The 20,398-nt window shown below is 46.0% G+C and overlaps 1 protein-coding gene across 3 annotated transcripts in view; it reads right to left on the reverse strand.

Moving 5' to 3' along the window:
- Window positions 1-20,398, reverse strand: part of PASD1 (PAS domain containing repressor 1) — a 56,563-nt gene that overhangs the window by 17,915 nt on the left and 18,250 nt on the right. For 2 of the 3 annotated variants that reach the window (XM_054213933.1, XM_054213934.1), the window contains 9 exons: window positions 14,410-14,501; window positions 12,398-12,454; window positions 10,857-11,011; window positions 10,010-10,101; window positions 7,717-7,806; window positions 6,516-6,636; window positions 5,221-5,334; window positions 4,434-4,552; window positions 2,921-3,003 (listed from right to left, as the gene is read on the reverse strand). In XM_054213933.1, coding sequence (XP_054069908.1) covers window positions 2,921-3,003; window positions 4,434-4,552; window positions 5,221-5,334; window positions 6,516-6,636; window positions 7,717-7,806; window positions 10,010-10,101; window positions 10,857-11,011; window positions 12,398-12,429 — 806 coding nt within the window. In that variant the 5' untranslated portion in view covers window positions 12,430-12,454; window positions 14,410-14,501. Of the gene's footprint in view, window positions 1-2,920; window positions 3,004-4,433; window positions 4,553-5,220; window positions 5,335-6,515; window positions 6,637-7,716; window positions 7,807-10,009; window positions 10,102-10,856; window positions 11,012-12,397; window positions 12,455-14,409; window positions 14,502-20,398 lie in introns of those variants that run through there. The other variant, XM_054213935.1, reaches the window with a different exon arrangement.

Below are 20,398 nucleotides of genomic sequence, written 5' to 3' on the forward strand. Positions count from 1 at the left end.
GAAATGGGAGGAGAAAACCACTATTTTTGCCTCTCTCCCTATACCAGCATGCCACCTTCTGTCCCCTAATGCTCAAGTACGCTCCTGCTTGCAGCAGCTCAAGCACTGCGTGTACTCCCTGAAGCAGGGGACATGTGCTAATTTGGCTCCACCTATTTGTTTTGGCTGCTGGATGTGCTGCTAGCAAGAGGCTCACCCGCCAAGTTCAGTGTGTTCCGCGGGAATAAGGCGGCGGTGTGTCAGCGAAATGGCTAACGTTTCAAAACCAGGGCAGGAGGAAGATGTCACCGCCGCTGCCTTTCTCTTGGTGTGTCAAGTGACCCTCTTAAGGAAGGTGAATGCCATAAAGCAGCCAGGAATACGAGCAAAAAATTATTTAGGTGTAAGTACATTTGGGTTTGGATGGATCAATCCTGACTGTTCCAAATATTAATATGGGAAGTTGTCCTGCCCTGGCTGCGCGACCCACCTCCACATTTGTACTCTCGAGAGACGTGGTGGGCATAAATTATTTGACTAAAGACAGCCCAGACAGGTCTATCACCTCTCTCCTCCCCACAATGATGAGCAGTTTGGCACCAAATGGGAGACAGGGAAAAAAGAGAGAGATCCCTGGAAAGCTCAACAGCATCCCTGAAGGATCGAGATCTCAGCAGGAGGTCCCAGTCCCAGCACAAGGGCTTGGCTGGAGGAGCCAGTCCTCCACATTCTCTGATGGCAAAGCTCTTGAAACGGCGTGCGCTTAGTACACTGTGGTCTCCACCAGAATCAGTCTTATTTATTCAAACAACTTTTCATAGAGCACTATGTTCCTTTTCCTCATGTGATGCAGATTTCTGTTAATGATGATAATATGTCTATTTATTAAAGTGTCCTTTCTTGCTGTCTCTTTGGCAGAACGCACCAGTGTCTCTCCTATCTTTAATGACATGCTTATATTTGAGACAATTAAGTCTTTCAGATGCACATCAGATACACATTTAAGCTGATCAGGAAAGTATTACGCTTCCCTGACTTTCACCAGAATTCCTTAAATGAGAAAGCAACCACAAAATGCTCCTCATCTGTCATTTGACAAGGAGCTGCCTTGCTTGTGGAACAATTTAAAAGGGTCTTAGTTGAAGTTCCAGCCTTGAGGCCTGCAACTCGCTATGCAAATGGAAACGCACAGTCTTCAGAGAGCCCTTCGAGTGCAGTCTCTTCATAAAGGAAGGGGAAATAAGGCAAGGACCACAACGCAGAAGAGAAACAGATCATTATCAAAGTCGACAGGTTTTCTTCCTCTGCACGTATTTACATGTAGGCCCAGAATACAGGTATTTTCCTAGTTTTCTAATGTTTATCCAGGTCTGTGGAGTGCTTTCTGCATTATCTATCTTTACCCCAATTTACGTTGTCGTCATGAGAGCAAAGGTCCGGGCTGCAGCTGATGCTGGGTACCCTCTGCCCCTGCTGACGGCCCACCTCAGCATCAGGGGGTGTGCGCTGACACAAATAAGTGAGAAACAGCAAAATGCCCAACAACGGTGGAGAGAGGTTTGAATTAGTGATTAAATGAGACAACCCACACGATCCCTTGCTCCTTCTTGGGTCTGGCCTCACCGCTCGCATCCGGGGCTGTCCCAAATTCCACCTCAGCATCTCCATCAGCTTTATTTACTCTCAGTAACAATGGTTTCCTCACCGGGGATATCAGTGGGACCGGAGTGGCTGCAAGCACCCGGCGCAGAGAGATTCCTCTCTGAGTCATAACCCAGATTCATCAAAAGGCTCTTTGATAGGTTTCAAAGCAGCTCCTGCTCACCTTATCCATAGGAGCTGCTGGGACACAGCCCTTCATCAGACAGTGAGATATAAGAAAACAAGGTGAGACAGAAGTAAGGGTCTTAGGGATCTTTTACAAATCTTAACATTAATCACCTGATTCCGAAAATGTGCATTATATTGGACAGGCCAATCAAAGTCTAAAAAAAGTCACTCCAGCAAGATCTTGACAACATGAATAATAAGCCGACTGTCCCAAACCACACAGCATTAATCGTAGGGCTGTTGCACAGTCAGTTCCTCCGGGCTTCAGCGTATGATGCGTGAGGTGCGCGTCTTGTCTACTACCCAAATGCAAATTATTATTCATTCAAATTTGCTCTCTCTCTTTCTTGCTCTAAATGTGCAGGTGATATTTAGGGGTTTTTCCTCCCAAATATTTTTTTCCCCTACAGCCTTATTTACCAGTCTTCTATTTCTAGTAATGACTACCTGTGCATGGCTTGCAAAGGGAGGGATAATGGAAAGGGCAGGATTTTGCGATGTGCTTACGCGTACATGTCAAATGCAGAGAAGTAAAAGAATGAACAAAACCCTCCAGCGTCTTTTGAAGAAAATGAATCCTATATTAATCAGCCTAATAAAGTGGTTCCAGTCTGTTTCATTCACCAAGCTGAATCCTGGCCCACCATATGGCATTGTCAAAAACAAATCTGCAATTACACCATCTAATCCACTGCTTTTTCTTTTATTTTTATAAATTCCATCATTTCCCAAGGTGAAAAATCAAAAGTTTGTTAACACAGCAAAAGTTTTAGAAGGGTTCTTGGAAGCTGTAGCTGGAAAACAGAGGCGCTAAACCAATACATTGAACAGGACCCACACTGCTCAGTTTTAATGACTTAATATTTTGGTGAAGTTAGACATTGTTCTTGACATTTTCCCACTATTTCATATGGCTTCTTACTGGCCTAAAATGTGGAAAAGAGCAAAGCATTTAAGGATGCCTAATAAGTAAGTTCAGAGTATTATTACTTCCTCATCTGCATTTAATTAGAGCTGTTCTACTTGGGATCTCAGGCAATAGCTCCACTGAGTTTTTGATTTTTAAGCGACAGTTTGTTAATTCTTCAGTGACTAAAACCAAATCTCTTACCTGTGGTCAAGGAATAAAAACTTCCATTCCAAACTATGCCTCGATGTAAATTCTTCACATGGCTCTTCAACATTGCAGAGCTCCTGCAAAACAGTTGGCACATTCAGACATTTAATTCTGTGAAACGACAAAAAGAGCCCTCTACGCAGACTAAGGATGCATCTTCTTGATACAACAAACCCTAGCAAAACACAGTGCTTTTAAAGCACTTGACTTATTTTCCTCTAAGGAATGAATACGCCTTGTTTTACAGATGCATAAACTGATGAAAAGTGGCTGCATAATTTACCCTGGGCTGAATTTCAGAGCTAGGATAAATAGTCCAAGGGCCTCATCTTGCAGTCTGTAGACAAAATCCCCCAGCTTTTTGTAAATATTGGTATCTGAGGATGGATGACAGTACCTCAGGTCCAGCCTCAGACTGAGCTGGCTAATGGCCTCTTGAGCAAGAAGCCTCTACAGTTGTGACCCCTGCCATCGCTGCGCTGTGCCACAGGACACAAGATGCGGGTGGCCTTCTTAGATCAAAGGAACAGTGGGATGTATTTCTTTAAAGGCTGCAACTTTTCAAGCGGTTTAGCTGGTCACCTTGTATTGGTGCTCCCTGCACTGACGGCCCCAGGACACCCCATCACACAAACGCCTCTTCTCAGAAGCACCTCCCGCTTTATATCTCGCCATTCCAAAACACATACTTCTGTCACCTCCCACTCCCAAACACAGCAGTGTCCTCTCTCATTTACCAGCCCTCTGCACAAGCAATCTGTGCTGCTGAACGTGCTCTTGGAGAGGCTGGGCCCCCCGGTTCAAGAAGGACAGGGAACTGCTGGAGAGGGTGCAGCAGAGAGCTACCAAGATGATTAGGGGGCTGGAACACCCCTCTTATGAAGAAAGGCTGAGGGATTTGGCTCTCTTCAGTCTGGAAGAAAGACGACTGAGGGGGGACCTTATCAACGCTTATAAACACTTAAAGGGCGGGTGTCAGGAGGATGGGACCAGGCCCTTTTCAGTGGTGCCCGGCAACAGGACAAGAGGTAATGGGCACAAACTTGAGCATAGCAAGTTCCACCTAAACATGAGGAGGAACTTCTTTCCTTTGAGGGTGGCAGAGCACTGGAACAGGCTGCCCAGAGAGGCTGTGGAGTCTCTGTCTCTGGAGACATTCAAAACCCGCCTGGACACGTTCCTGTGCAACCTGCTCTGGGTGACCCTGCTCTGGCAGGGGGGTTGGACTAGATGATCTCCAGAGGTCCCTTCCAACCCTACCATTCTGTGCTTCTGTGATTCTGTAACACGGCTCCCCTCGCCACAGCCGAGCACATAGCTCGTGGCACCAGCAGCAGCTCTGAGCACCAGTCAGTCCCTCACAGAAGGGAAGATGGTGCTTAGGGACATGGTTTAGTGGTGGTTTTGGCAGCATTACGTTGATAGTTGGACTTGATGACCTTAAAGGTCCCTTCCAACCCCGATGATTCTGTGATTCTACGATTGTCTGCCGGCACAGAGCTCTCACCTTTAAGAACTGCGGTGTGACAAGACGAACGGTAGCTACGAGGCAAATCTGCTCCTCCGTGGCTGACCTGAAAGCTCGTGCAATAGCTGACTCAAAGCCATTACAGGAGGGTGTAGGCACTAGACACAACCAGACAATTTATTTAAGAAGAAGAGGAAGAAGAGCTTTCTTTTCATGTCAAGACAGGTACAATGACTGATGAAACCCAAGCAACAAACTCCTCCTTCCCACAAGGTTGATGCCACACTGATACACGCTGATGTTATTTAAAGAATGACCCTCTAGGCTCCGAGTTACAGCGTTGTAACCACCTACCCCTGGCTTGCAGGGAAGCTTCATAAGACAGTTTTGAGCAGCTCACAATGTGCAGCTACAGTCTTCTTGTCAGCCTTTCTCCAGCTCAACAAGATTCAAGATTTTACAGGTTTCTCAAACTATTTAATCTTTTTAAAGTGTCATTTTATTGCCACAAGTGAAACAGAATGGCATATTTTCCTGGTTATTTGAATAAGTAGGCTGCTTTACAATTGGCAGCGGGTCAAAAGGAGGTCGGATCAGTCTGGTATCACTTCTTTAAGCACAGCACGCAGAAGAGTGCACTCTTCTGACCAACAGCCTCCCCCCCACTTTTACATGAAAAGTATCTCCAACTTATCCACAGGTCGTTCCATCCCTGCCCATTATGGGGCATTTTCAGCTGAAACAAGGCCTTTAGGAGGCTACAGTTCAACACACAATTTAAAGAAGAGAGGCAGAGAGGTAAAGGTAGGCTGGAGGAGTAACTTACCATGAGTAAAATATTTAAAATCCACTACAAATTTCACATATTCATACATCAGGGGTTCATTTGGGTCTAAGCTGCCTCTTGCTAAATGGCAGCAAAACTCTATTTGTTTTTCTGCTGAAATGAGAGAAAGAGAGGGAGGCATACACAATGTTAGTAGAAGTCTGCCCTTTAGCAGACTCTCCATATATTGAATCTGTCTAGGTGCTTAAACCAACCCTGCTGCTCTGGTATCTCAGCACACCCTGCTGGGATGCTCTTGATAACTGTAAGTAAATATATAACTATTAAGAGCAATGATCAGCTGGTTCCGCTTAAGGAAATGTATTCTCACCCTTTTTCCCATGGCTTTACAGCCACCCCGCTACGCTGGGGGTGAAGCCCTGGCAATATCGGTCAGCGGTGTTTTCCCCTGACTTCCTGCATGCACAATTTCAAGCAAAGCTGTTAAGCGATATTGCAGTACTCTGCTCGGGAGGACCCAGATCCAAAGGGCGCTGAAGTCACCCTAAGCCCTTCCATTAACGGTGGAGGGCATCGTGCCAAGCTCTTATTCAGTTTTCTGCCCGAGGACTGAACTCCATGGATTAGGCCATGCGGTCTCCAGTCAGAGGGAAACCAATCCCAGGATGGAGCACCAGCACGAGGCGAGGGCTGCCCGGCTCAACGGACGCCGATGGGGCCGCCGAGAGGGAAGGCATTGCCCAGTCATGGCGAACCCACCGGGAAAGGGGGGGGTCCCTACACAGGCTGGGTGAAATGTGGATGTTGGAAGAGGCTGCTGCCCGCTCTGGTGCTGGGGACGTTTTCTGGGGGAAAGGGACATTTTGGGGGCGGGACAGCAACCAGCAGTAGAGATCCGGATGGACCGTTCAGATAGGACGCCTGTTGCTTAAATTCCATCTAGGGTTTCTCAGGCGTCCTGAGACATGCAGACTTCCTAAGGAACAAACCCCTTGGGGATTTCTACTACTCCTTTCCTTTCCCCAAGCCCCTCACTCCTTTCACAGGCTCAGTCCAGCATCCTGCCCTAGGAAGAATATCTACTGAGGGCAACTTCACTGTCCTGTGGTGCAAAGCAGTCAGTAAAACAAAGACTGTCCAAATCAAAGACCAAGTACTGGGAGCAGGTAGGAACATTAGAAGATGTGCTGCGTTAAAAACCAGAAATATTAACTGCAGCAAAACAGAAGTGGCAGGCAGGAGAATTACATAGCTGGAGAGCCCTGTGCAGGCTCCCCCGGGAGCTGTTTGCCTTTGGCAAATTTCCCTGACCGACAGGCAAGAGCAGAGCTTACCGTTTAGAAAATCAGCTGCAACAGGATCGGTCATGAGCACATGTGGAGAAAGGAGCTTGTACACCTCGCTCTGCTCCCGCTCAGGCAGAAAGTTTAATATATTTTGGTCCACCAAATCTGACTGATACAAAAGAATGCTTTGTCATGTTCAGCAGTACAGCCTGACACAACCACACGCCTTTGCATCCCGCAGCGGAGCACAGATGCTGCTGGTCTAGTGTGGATGCTCAAGACAAGGAAGCCCAGTCATTCTGTGGATGGATCTAGGGCACAATATAGCCCTTAAGTTATTTTACCCCAGGCTTGCTAGCTATTTGCAAAAGGCTGTATGGTTCCAGAGGTTCAGCCAGATGCAAACTGGAGAAGAATCCCTGGTACCACCAGAATACAACACGATGAGAAATATTGTATCAAAATGAAAATTTTAAACATTTCCCTTTGGAATTACGAGACAGAAGCGAGGCAGCTCCTCCTCACATCCTCCATTTGTCTTCTAGGCTGAACATCTGGCAAAGTCAGCTCGACCTGCAAGTGTTTCAGTGCTGACAAACCTACGCATCCTGACTCAAGGGGTCCTACCGAAATGTCAGCACGTATTTGTTTCTCTGCACACCAGGACATTCAGCCAGGTTAACTGTGTGCTCCAATTCGCCCTCACATGGCGTCGCTGGTGCCACGTGCCTGGCACCAGACAAAAATAAAAAATGTTTTTGAGGGGCCAGCAGAACCTGCTGGTACTCAACAGCCAACTGATGTCTAGAAATTCTCCCAGAAAACTCTGAGGCTACATATTTGTTACTAAAGACCATGGGCTCAAAGTAGAAAAAAACCACAATGACATTAGGAAAGCGTACACTCGGTCCCGAAATCATCTTTAAATTAGCTGAGAAGAGCTTCGGCATGCACAGATTTCACAAGCATAAGATTTTCCATATACCTGGTGGGATAAACACTGCCCAAACCCTCCCTCAGACATGTTGCAAGCAGTGCGCTGCGAGTGCAGTGATTTTGCCTAGGTTTTTTCTTTTTTTTGCTAACTCGCAGACCCTGGCGGAGAATCTCTTATTCACAGGAGCTTGAGAAACTCCCTGAGAGTCTGTTGGCTTTTTGGTTAGAGAAAACCAAGCCCCAGCCCTGCAGCATCGAGGCTGCACTAAGGCAGGGGAACGATTCTTCAACATATCGCATTGTCAGAACTTACCGGTAAGTGTCCAAGTAGAGATGAGACACTATCAGATACATAAATAATAATCCCATCAGTGGTAAGAGCAATGAGAAAGCCATCTAGTGCCTAATGATAAAAAGCAAGCAAAAAGAAAAAAAAATAAAAAGAATTATGCAAGGGAACAACTTAAAATATAACAGGCTAATTTATTCTTTGGTGATGCTAACAGCCTAAAACTAACATAAATCAATTATGGAAATGATAGTTCAGTGCAGAAAAATAAAAATTACACATGCTGTCTAATTCAACATTCTTCTATATTCTTATTTGCTCATTAATAGTAAATTGACTTGTATTTTTCACCCAGTGAGTATTGATTTAACGTGAAGCAAGACAGTGGTGGTTAGAATTTCCACACCCACACAATCCTAGTGACTTCAGTCACTTCATTATGTGTTCTGAATTACACAATAGTTAACCAATTAAGTGCGTAAGGAGGTGTTAGATATGATCACGGCAAACCCAGCATTGTGGATGGATGGATGGATGGATGGATGGATGGATGGATGGATGGATGGATGGATGGATAAGCAGGGACAGAAAAATGATACAATGCTGTATTTTTAGCAATTAATGGACAATATGGGACAAGATCTAAAAACTTATTTATTCTGCATAAAGTACTCATTTGTTAGGCTAGTGACACAACATTTTTAAGTCTGTTTTGTTTCCCCTTTCTTATTCACAATGGTTTATGTCCTGGAGTCAAAGTTCTCTGTCCCTTTTGAGTCGCTGCATGTGCTTTCCTCTTTGGGTGTTCTCCCTGTTCTTCACAATATCTTCTTGCACCATTGACCCAGTGTCTGTCCCTATTCTTCTCTAACACTTACCAAGGCCTGGGAGGTGTAATCTCTGGTTAGCACCGTGCACAAAGCCAGCTCTCCTAAAGACACTGTTAGGCTGCTCTGCATCTTAGCCCTGCAGCTACAGGGAGCCACAGACGCAGCATTCACCATCTTCCCCCATGGCCAGTTATTCCCCACCTCACTGACATAGAATCATGGAATCATACAATAGTTTGGGTTGGAAGGGATCTTTAAAGGTCATCTAGTCCAACCCCCCTGCAATGAGCAGGGAGATCTTCAACTAGATCAGGTTGCTCAGAGCCCCGTCCAACCTGACCTTGAACATTTCCAAGGATGGGGCAGCTACCACCTCTCTGGGCAACCTGGGACAGTGTGTCACCACCCTCACTGTAAAAATTTTCTTCCGTATTTCTAGTCTAAATCTCCCCCCTTTTAGTTTAAAAGCATTACCCCTTGCCTTATTGCAATGGGCCCTGCTAAAAAGTCTGTCCCCGTCTTTCTTACAAGTCATACTCTGCCTTTGCTGAAAATAAGCCCTCTCTGGAAAAAAACATTTTAAGTAAACTAGTCAATGGTCTAACATAGTCCAGTAAGCCAACAGTTATTAAAGGGCGCCCTCTTCCCCCGCCACTTCTAAGAGGGAAATTTGTTTTGATTCAGCTGGAACAAACTAGCTTGTTTGGTGAGAGAAATTCCCAGAAAGAATGAACAGACTTTTCCAGGGAGGTGAGTCACGACGTCCTGATGAAAAGGAACAACTAAGGCACTGCAGCACCTCCCAGCTCAGCCCAGCATACACCCTTATTTTCATGGGGCAAAGAGCAACGGCTGCCCACGCAGGGCAGGAGATGGCCTCGCCAGAGGAGCGTGCAGCACAAACCCAAAGCAGCATCCTTCAGAAAGGAAAAAACATATAGGCTCGGGGGGGATGTTTCTAAATCAGCTAAGCATTTCATAGGTGAGAGTATGAGAGCTGTTCTCCCGAATCCAGGCGATCCAAGCAAAAGATACAGCTCACATCACAAGTACAGCACCGCGCAGCAGCAGCAGCAGCGGCAGCAAAGCAAATGCTGCCTGGCTAATGGGATGCGGGAGGAAGAGAGCGGCTCCGTTTTTGTCAGGTCCTTTCAAGTTTTTGCTAAAACTGCTAGCTCTAGCAGCTCTTCTGAGAAGGGAAATTCTCTTTTTCCTCTCTCACCAGGCCAAATCTGGGCCAAATTCATCTTCATTCCTAAATGAAAAGCTGTTTATCTTTAAGTGGAAGCAATCGTATTTTTAATTCTGTGTCTGCAAAGCATTTAGCACAACATTGGTCTCTGTCAGGTTTGGATTCCATGTGCCAGCAGAGTAGAAATCATTAACATTAACATTGGGACCTACAGGTGAAAAAGAACTGTATCCCTGAACTACTTCACTGAACTGATTACTTCTCACTAATCTATGCAGCTTTAATTTCGTCTTACCTCTAACATCAACTGGGTGAACTCCTCGTTGCTAAGAAATGAAGGCTTCCAGTCTTGTCTAATCTCACAGGCTTCTGTCTGTGCTGTGATTTCTTAAAGAGAAAAACATCAAAAAAGCAACATGACTCATGCTAGTTGGATTTTTTTTTTCATTTTCAAGTAACACTAGATTTCTTTTAAGAGGCTTTCAGAAGAATCATCCTCAGATCATTCTCCACACAAAGCCTACTTGCATGTAACAGTCATTTTCCACGCCATCACGACACAAGTGCATTAGAAATGAAGAAAAGGAAGAGGAGACTTTTTCGGCGGTTTGAGGAAATGCTTCAAAAAAATTAAGGTCAATGGGCTAATTTCAGAGTGGCTGAGCATCACCGTGAGCAGAGGATGTTTGTGACTCCGGAGCTGTTTCGGGAAGGCTCACGGGAGTGCGTAGGCAGCAGGACAGGCTGCACCCAGCCATGTCCTACCCCAGGAGACCAGGGAACAGGGCAGAGAAACCCCTTTCCTCTGGCTTTTGCAGTGTGTGCTGTTCCTCAGCTCTTCCTCATGCTCTGTTTGAGAGCATACGAAGCGTGCCAGGGGTTCGGCAGCCAGCGAGGGAAATGAAGCGATGTCACTACATTAAAAAGCATACAGCGCTGCATCTTCTCAAGTATATCATAAACTGGTCAGCACCGTATTCAAACTCTAGCCCATGTCCTGAGGCCAGCTGCTATGCCTGCTGCTGCCCCTCACGTAGGTTCATGTCCTCTCTGGAGGTTTTGGATGCTTGGAAAAAAACAGTTTTCATCATCGGCGTGGAAACTGGCTGCTGGGCAGGTGCAGAGCCAGAGCCCTCCGGTACCTTTCTGTTTCTGTAAGAAGTCGATGGTCCTCTGCAGTATTGTGGACTTGTCCATCTTGAGAGGGTGGCCGTGGCCCTGCAGCATCGTGCAAAGCTCTTTGATGAGGACATTGAACTGGTCTCTCCTCTTCTTTTCAGATTTGTTGCGTGATGCCCTGGGTGACAGAAACATAAATGCCGCTAAGTAAAATGATGGACACACAGCTCAACCCAGGGAGAGGTAAATGGCCCTGTCTCAGGAAAACACTTTAAATACAAGAATCTAAACTCTGCTGGGACTGCTCATTTGTTTAAAATCAAACTCGGGTGTAAGCACCTTGAGCAGGACTGAGCTCACCATTAGCAAGGAGGTAACAAATATGATTTACATTCATTTGAGCGAGACCATACCCGTATGTAGACTTCAGCAGCGGTTCCCATTGTTTCAGAAGCGGTGATAATGAGGTGAAGGTGTTACGGGTGAAATTTCTCCAGTAAGAGAAGCCTTGGCATCTACACGCTTGTGTTTTGCCCACCTCGTTTTTATGAACTTTTGTTTTGCAGTTAGTACACACACTATAAAGGTCAAAGTGCGAAGGATTCCTTATTCCCTGACTTATACTTGCAAAAGTAATTTACAGACAGAAAATGCCATGCAGAGACATCTCAACTGCAGAACGGAGTTGAATGAAACACATGCTCTTGTATCTGGTTTTGAAAATCTGCTGCCACGATATATGAAACTGGGAACGTTAAAGAGTCTGGCTGCAGAAACCACAGACAAGTTTCCAGCTTGCGTTAATACAATTTAAGAATGTTTTATTAGGGTTTTCCCCTCCATTAAAACAATAAAGGAGAAAGCAAATCCATTCAGTTTCTTCCAAAATGTTCTTTCCAATGGTCATATCTGAGATAAACCTATTTTCATACAACCTCTTCCAGCAGTAATTAATTTTCTTTACAAGCGTATTCATGATGATACATGCCTCCTGTGATCTAGACCGAGTGTGGTAGGCAGGAGGCACTTCCATTCATATTCAGGCTGGCATTTGGAGGTTCCCAGATCCAGCATTTGCGTTCACAGCTACCTCTGATTTGGCACTCGGGTACGATGACTAATTAGAACTGAGCCAAACGCTTCTCTGAAGGGAGACTAACTCATACCTGTGCTAAAGCAGGACTGCTCTCTAAGTCTCACGGGGAACTCTGCCCCGGGTGGGCAGCACTGCATGATGTCAGTAAAATCACAGGTCAGGAGTCTTACATCAGGATAATAAATAGCCATAGGATAACACGAGATTCTGAGGGCACGACGATGTAATTTAAGGACCATTCAGCTGATTAACCCATTGTAGGGGTGGTCAAACACACTATGAAAAGCTTGAAAATGGTGACTTAATTATGCTGTTGGTGCTCTGCTGTATATAGCCTGTAAACTGCCTGGGGGTTTTGCCTCTGACATCAGTGGTCCCAAGTACTTTTTCAGGCATCGGCCAACACGGCATTAACAGTTCTCCCCTGAGAGAGCTTCCACTGTCAGCGCTCTGTGCATGCCTTCGTACCTCTTTGCCCTGTCCTTCTCATCTTCATCCATCAGTTCGTCTACACAACACAGGGCTCTGGAAGGAAAAGACAGAAGGACTTACTGAGACATATTCCCTGATCTTGTTGATGATGTCAGAATAGGGAGCTCACTGGTTTGTACTTTACGACCTCCTGGACGTTTCATTCTTCCCTTTCCCAAACTCCACTCTCGTTACGTAGCTTCTTGCTTGTTCTGTCAGCTACTGAGGTTTCAGAAGTGAGACCGTTGCTATATGCCCAAACATACAGCTACCATAAGCATGATCTAGAGGGAAGGAAGGAAGAGCCAGGAGACCCTCGGTCCGCCTGTGCGCTGCCCTCTGCCACAGGACGGGGAACTCTGCCGATGCACTGAACTCTGCACAGGAATCAGCACCTCCCTTGCCAGTGCGAGAGCCAGTTTGACTCTGATGTCTGTACTAGGCAGCGTGTGCCCGATCCTGTTTTGGGAAATCCCACAGGCTGCCGGCTGACTTCAAGCATTGCAAGGCTTGAAATGCATCTGAGATTTCTTTCCCAGTGGAAGGGCATAGGAGGAAGGAGGAAACTGTGCTAATCCCCCAAAGGATTAGTATTAGCCAACAGCAGGGTACTATCAGGACGTCTAAGAGGTGATATGATAGATGGGTTCATCCAAAGCACCCTGCAGCCAATGACTGCTGCTTGCACTGGTGGACTTCCACCACATCATCTGAGCTGCATCCTGCCACTGGGATTCATACCCAAGGCTTCAAGTTAAAGCTTCCTCACCCGGCACTAGCCAGTGAAAAGACGGGAATGTGACCAGAGTTCCCTGGGTTCTGCATGTCCCTGCACCAGAACAGTCATTGTGGGCTGCTGCCTTTACTTTATTAGGACAGAGAACTGCTGGAGAGGGTGCAGCAAAGGGCTACAAAGATGATTAGGGGGCTGGAACACCTCTCTTATGAAGAAAGGCTGAGGGATTTGGCTCTCTTCAGTCTGGAAGAAAGACGACGGAGGGGGGACCTTATCAACGCTTATAAATACTTAAAGGGTGGGTGTCAGGAGCATGGGGCCAGGCCCTTTTCAGTGGTGCCCGGCAACAGGACAAGAGGTAATGGGCACAAACTTGAGCATAGGAAGTTCCACCTAAACATGAGGAGGAACTTCTTTACTTTGAGGATGGCAGAGCACTGGAACAGGCTGCCCAGGGAGGCTGTGGAGTCTCCAACTCTGGAGACATTCAAAACCTGCCTGGACGTGTTCCTGTGCAACCTGCTCTAGGTGACCCTGCTCTGGCAGGGGGTTGGACTAGATGATCTCCAGAGGTCCCTTCCAACCCTACCATTCTGTGATTCTGTGATTAAAGTGTTCCTGCAGCACAGGTAAGTTGGCAACAATTCCAGTAAGGACACGGTACCCTCAAGCCCTATGAAATGATGGAAAATTCAACATAAGGGTAACTTCTTCACTGGCAACTTGCTTTTTGTGACTCAGATGGGCTGAGTCTGAGGGACGGGGCGCCAGGCAGATGCAGACAAGCCAGCTGCCATCACTCCATGCTGCATCACCTGGGTCAGCTCTGCTGGCTTGCACCCACCTCAGACACCTTCAAAGAGGAGATCGCACCCGTCCCCGACATCAGCACCAACCTGCCTCCATCTCTAGCGAGGCCTTTCACTGGTGAAACCCTCCCACCCCACGCGAGGGGCATTTTTCAATGGGTACGTCCAAATGTTTTTCCCTGCTTTAAGACTATTCCAAGTTCAAACAACCCGGTGGCTATAAAAGTAACACCAAATAAAACCACCCACAACCGACAGGAAGACAAAGATGCTGCTCACAGTAAAAGCTACAAAAATTTACCCTCCCTTTCCTGCTCCAGGGCAAGGATCTCCCTCCCTGCGGATGACCTGGACAGAAGAAACTGTATGATTTCTTTTGTCCCAAAATAGGAATGCACTCCATGGGGAGGGAGTGGTTCTCACTGCCTGAGTCACTGAGAGCTATGAGCCAAATTAGAAATTACCTGTTCTATTCCTCAGATTCATCAGTCCAGACTGACGGAGTAGGATTAGCACTTCTTATCACCATGTAAATAGAGACGGAGAAAAATTAATCCTGGAAGGAAAAGCAAATCCAGTTAAAACACAGTTGCAGGCAAGACTTAGCCCAGATTGCAGCAATCACTTCAAGCTGAAAACGGCTACCGCCATAAACTAAATGCTCAAGTACAACTGTTGAAAGCTCAGCAAAGCCTCCAGGAACTGGAGCTGGACTGTGTTCTGGGGCTCCTGGCTCTGTGTGCACCACCTGCTGCTGCAGAAGAAGCCTGGGAAGGCCAACTTGACCTCTCGTGTCCAAAAAGCCACGTAGCCCAGCAGGGTGGAGGAATGACCTTGCTAGCCTGGGGCCACTGAGGATTGATCAGTGACCTTCCAAAGTATGACAGTTTACCTGGCATGCGTGCTATGAAAACTGGTGAGTATGAACGATCCATACTTCGTCTATCCAATCTTGCAATCAAAAACCTCCTTCAAGATGGATGTGATCACCTAAACTCAGTGCAAGCCACAACCACCCACCTGTGGACAGATTCAAGGCCTCCCACTAAGATTTGCTGCTGATGGGACACACATCTCCGTTTTGTTTGTGATTTAAATGGTTACTAATGAACACCCTGAACTCTTGGCTATACCGACACCACAGTGCCCATCTCCCTGAACCAATCACTGTTGAAATTTGTTTGGCTTCAGATGAGGCTCATTCTCAGGAAGGATATGGATGCAACGAAACCGTCCATGACTGACAGTAATATCTTCAACAACAGCCAAATGCTGGGCTTCCAAATTGAACAAGCCTTTAATGCCCTTGAAGTGACCTCCCTGCTTTGAGCCCACGTTCATGGCTGTTTCTCCTATTACCATTAGTTCCAGCATCAGCTCAAGGCACTGCAAAAAACCTCCCTGCCGCTACCAGGGATTACATATTTGCAACCACGGTGAACAAGCAAACATTCCCCCACATTTTTGACCGTCTAAAGGACTAGCAAGAGCCTCTTTGTTTCTCTAGCTAGTGAAAACGCCGCAAAGGGAAGGAAACACAAGAAGGTGGCTGAAGAACGACTGCAAGAGACACACATCAGACACGCAGGCAGACGGGGAAGGGGCTGACAACGTGGGGCTGCTGCTGAACACCACGAGCAACTCGGATCCTGAGCAGTGATACGGTGAGAATGCTTCGCAGGGAAGGTTTTCTGCAGGTCACGTGAGACCACGGGCCAAATTCCTGCTCATTGCAGCTAAATGGAATGATGTCAGACCATTTGCTCAAAAAAAATGTTTCAGATAAAGTGGGATATGGTGGTTGTAAATGTAATATGGAAGTCACCTGCAAGAGGCCTGAACCTCCTGACACAACAGAAGTACAGGAGTAACATATAAAATACCTAGTGTGTTTCAGTGGTAAGTGATTCGGCAAAAAAACGCAGTTGGGATGAAGTGATGGCTTTCAGCTTGGAACATGAACTTCCAGGGAAAACCTCACGCAACTCCTGATATCCCCCGTGAAGCCGCAACTGCAAACAACAGCTAGGTAACAAGTTTAAACAGGGCGGATCTGCTACGCTTCTGCTCTCACGGTCGTCGTATGCCGGTCACGTTACAAGCTTTTATCCTAGGTCGAAAGGAGCACGTGAGCTTATTTGTTACCCTGGTGAGCTATCATAGAGCTGAGGTGCTTATCTTGGTCACTGCTCCTCATCGGTCAGCGCTGGTTTATCAAAACCACACAGTCGCTTTTCCTCTAGAAGGATGACTCATACTGAACTTTTGCTAACTCATAATAATTTCTGAGATACGTAGGTATAAAGAAGATTCTTTTTAAAGCAACGGGTTAAATTCTAAAAAAACCACTTGCGAGTACACAAACAGATCTATCACAATTTTTCAGGAAACATTTTTTCTATATGGGCTTAAGTATGCAAAAATTCAGCCAAACAAAAGGATCCTTCCCGAGCTTTGAGTGCAAAGCTTTAAGCAGAAATCTTTGCACTGCCTTGCCCGTAGGTTGTCTGACAACTGGAAACTCCTGAGAAGCCTGGCAGGTTTTCTGCCTTGTACTTGCGGTTGCCCAACCAGCCAGCTTGAACAGCAGTAAGCTGAGGGAAGCTGTTTGGTCACTGAGGGAGACAACAGTCCGGTTAATGCTCTAAATTGGGAAACAAAGCCCCAGTTCTCCACTCTCCAGCAGCAGCTATCACATCCCGCTGCCGCACGGCCGATGTGAGCTGCAAGGGGCAGAGGAACGAGGCTTCCCAGGACAGTCCCAGTGGGACAACCCCAACGAACTTGAGAGATGTCCTCAGTCAACACCGCCAGCCTTCGAGGCTCTGACAGAATAAATGGCCATAAAAGAATTCCCAGGCCCTTTTTGCATGATGCAGCAGGATGGGCGAGCTACAAAAAGCCTTAGCAGAAGACACCTAAGGACAAAATATTCTTAACCGGATTAAGCACTTCAGGTCTACATTTAGCTAAGTGCTTTTTGTCTTGTTATGAGCCAGAGCTAAATATAGTAACCAGAATACTTAAGAATAGTTTCATAAGGGTTGTATACACTCCTCAGCAAGATAAGGCACTTAGCACTACTGACAGCAGTATGTCTGCATGTTAAGAGTATTTTAGATGGCTCTAAATAGAATCTCTTTGACCTTAACTGTATTAACCAGAGGGATCAAAATTTATTTATTGCCTCCTGAAAATCCTCTCCTGCAGCACTTGGAGAGACGGATTCCTGAACTCGATGGGCAGGTAAAGAGAGAGGACACTTGCCAGTGCATTGTTTTTCACCCCGCCTGCGACAGGTGAGGATCAGCTCTCCCACAAAGAAACGCACATCCATCGCTGCTTAATGACCTCTGTAAAGGGAAAAGATTTTTCTTCCCGTGTACAGGGAGTCTCAAAAAAACACTCATAGCATTTTAAGGGCAAGTTATATTTTAGACTTTTCAAATATCACGGTATTTGAAGTTGTTTCCAGGGTTACAGAAAGGGTAATGTAGTATGACAGCCTTAACAAGACAAATGGACTTCTCAGACACACAGCTAATAGCTAAAGCGCTATTCCATGCTATCTGCAATATTCTCGCACATTTTTTACTGAAGAGAGAATGGGAGAGGGAACTTGTTTAAAATTCTTTGTGTTGCAGAACTGTCTGGCTTCAGGAGCTATCTAAAACTGCAGAGTTTTCACTAAAGAAAATGTTTATTTATCGGCTTGCTGCAAATCATCAAAATATTAACATTACCTTAGAATAACTCTTAATGGAACATCACATTAGTAAGAATTACCCCCTGGAAACAACAGTTCCTATGAATGCTTCATTACAGCTTTAATTTTAATTATTTGGTGATGTCACTGATGGTAAGGTGACACAAAGATCACTCTGTGAGTGTCACGCTGCACATTTCTTTGTGAGCAGTGGCAAATAAAGCTTTCATTGGTCACCTAAAAAAGGTCCCCGAACCCAGCTAATTTGATGGCTTTTCCCAACTACATCAACTGCTCTAATTAAAAATATTCTCTGTGCGTAAAAACTTTGTTGTACTTCCATTAAATTTTTCATAAAATTTTGCATTTGAGTAACGTACGGCAGTTAGGGAGGCTTCAAATCTGTACTGTAGGAAACATTTTAGTTATGGAAATGTGCTGTGCTAATAATTTCCACAGATTTTACATGCAACGAATTCGGCAGAGAGCCCTCAATTACAAGACGCAGCATTTTGTGGCACAATGCAGCCATAAATAAGAGCGTTAATGCCTTCTCCAGCAATACGATTTATATGTCAATACGCCAATGTTTTATTCTTCTTGAGGCAAGAGGAGGGCATGGCTGTCGTTGACAGCTAAACAGCTGATCTAATTTTTAAAAGGCAGAATTTAACCTTTTCAAGTAAAGTGCTACTGCTTCAATTATAAGATGCTAATGTGAATGGCATTTGAAACACCAAACAGTGCTGCTGTTCAGCACAAGAAGCGCTCACCACCTCCGTTCAGGCCCCGCAGCCCGTCCTGCGCCGCCGAGCCACCCCGGCATCAGCCGTGGCGGGGAGCAGAGGGGAAGCCACGGCAGCGGTTCCCACAGCTTTATAAGAGAATGGCCTTTCTCTTTTATTGAGCAGACTCCAGTGACAAAGTTACCCGCCTTTGGGACAAATACTTCTGGACAGGCTTTGTCCCAGTGAGCCAGCAACAGGCGCAATAGGAGCTCTGCAGGGCTACGGCATTACCCTCTGCCGGAGTACCCCATGGGCACTGCCTCGCCGCTGCCGCAGCACAGATCAGCATGAAGACGCCATGCAGAAATGCAAAAACCAAAACGTTATCTGCATTGTTTGACCTGCTTGCTTTTATTTTTTTTTTCTGCTTGCATTTTACCCTTTCCCTTCCATGCTGTGCCTTGTCTTCTGTTGTTCTTCGTTCTTTCCTGCTCTTTCACTTATCCCCGTTACTTAACATCCATTGGTTTGCAATTCAGAGAACTGGATCTTCCTTGAACATAGTTTCTCTCCATCTCGTTATCTCTTATGTCATCTGCCTTCATCTTTCCATTGCTTTTTCTTCTCCGCGTCCTTCACTTTCCTCTTCTCAGAAGAGAAAAAAAATGTTATAACGATCTCAGTGTTGACAATCAATCAGCCATTCAGCTGTGGGAGCTCTTGGCTTGCCCAGCTCTGAGGCACGCAGGACTGCCAAATTCTGTTTAGGGACACGCTGCCTTAGGGATCACGCTGGTGGGAATCAGATGGGTGTCTTCAACATGGTCAGCTCCCACACCGCCTTGGTCCAGCTCTAGGAGCACTGGCTCCTGTCCTGTCTCATAGCTCCTAATTCCAGTTTCAGACCCTTTGCCTCTTTGGAGGCACTGGGATCCCCCTCAGTTCAGCTCCATCCTTCACAGAAACACGGCCCCACACCTCCATTTCCACCGGGATGGCTGAGGGAAATGGTCCTGTCCGGCACGCTCGTCTGGGGCAGCTAACGCACGCCTTCCCTCTTTGGGGGTGTCGAGGCAGGGTGACGTGCCGGGACTGCACCTATATTGTAACAGAGCATCTTTGTTTTCTGGAGCACGGGCAAGGGCGGTGAATCAGTGAGGGAACCAAATATTCTGTCCTCTTTTGTTAACCTGCCAGAAGTGGACTTTCTGTGCCACTATTGTAACTACTGCATCTCGATGTGCTCACTCCTCTACGGCCTACTCTCCCCTGGTTTATTGAGCTCTAAATTTAGCTTGTTACTTGTGACAGATTTATTACTACATTCATTATAGCAGAAACAGCTTCAGACAGAAGCTAAGAGGTGCCCAAAGAAAATGGATTATACAAAACAATTACACCATAAAAAAGGCTGTATCAGAACACTGTGATTCAGCACAGAAATGAAATGAAAGATACAGGGAGGAACAATGGTGGTGTGCTGTTCTTTTTTTTTGTTTTTTGGTCTTTTTAACCAGGATATGGCGTTTTCTGACAAAAGGAAGGGGGAAAAGGATTAAAAACTGACAGACACTTGAAAAGAAAAGATGATTACTGGAACATTTTGTCCTCTAGGATTTTTGTCAGATCCTGGAGAAAATAGCTGGCCAAGTTTGTTCTGTTCCAGCAAATTACTGAACCTTGCAGGGTAAAGATACAACATTGTAGAATATTATTTAAAATGTCTTCAGGGTTTCCGTAACAAGAAGGGCATGCATTTAATTAACTATATCAGTATGTCTAATAGCCCCTTAAAAGTCTCAAAACATGGCAAAAGGCGGAACTGCTGATTCCCAGTGGTACAAAACTGCACTTCTCCTGGCACAAGCAGGGTAGGATAAAAACGCAAATAATACTTCTTCTGCAGTCTTGGATGAATACCTGTGTTCATTTGTAGCCAAATGAAGGTAAATGTGTGCTGCGGTATGAGATGATGATATCTAACCCGTAAACAATTCTTTAACACACCTGACTCAGTCA

Source organism: Rissa tridactyla, chromosome 9 (genome assembly GCF_028500815.1).
Source record: "Rissa tridactyla isolate bRisTri1 chromosome 9, bRisTri1.patW.cur.20221130, whole genome shotgun sequence".
Lineage (NCBI taxonomy): Eukaryota > Metazoa > Chordata > Aves > Charadriiformes > Laridae > Rissa > Rissa tridactyla.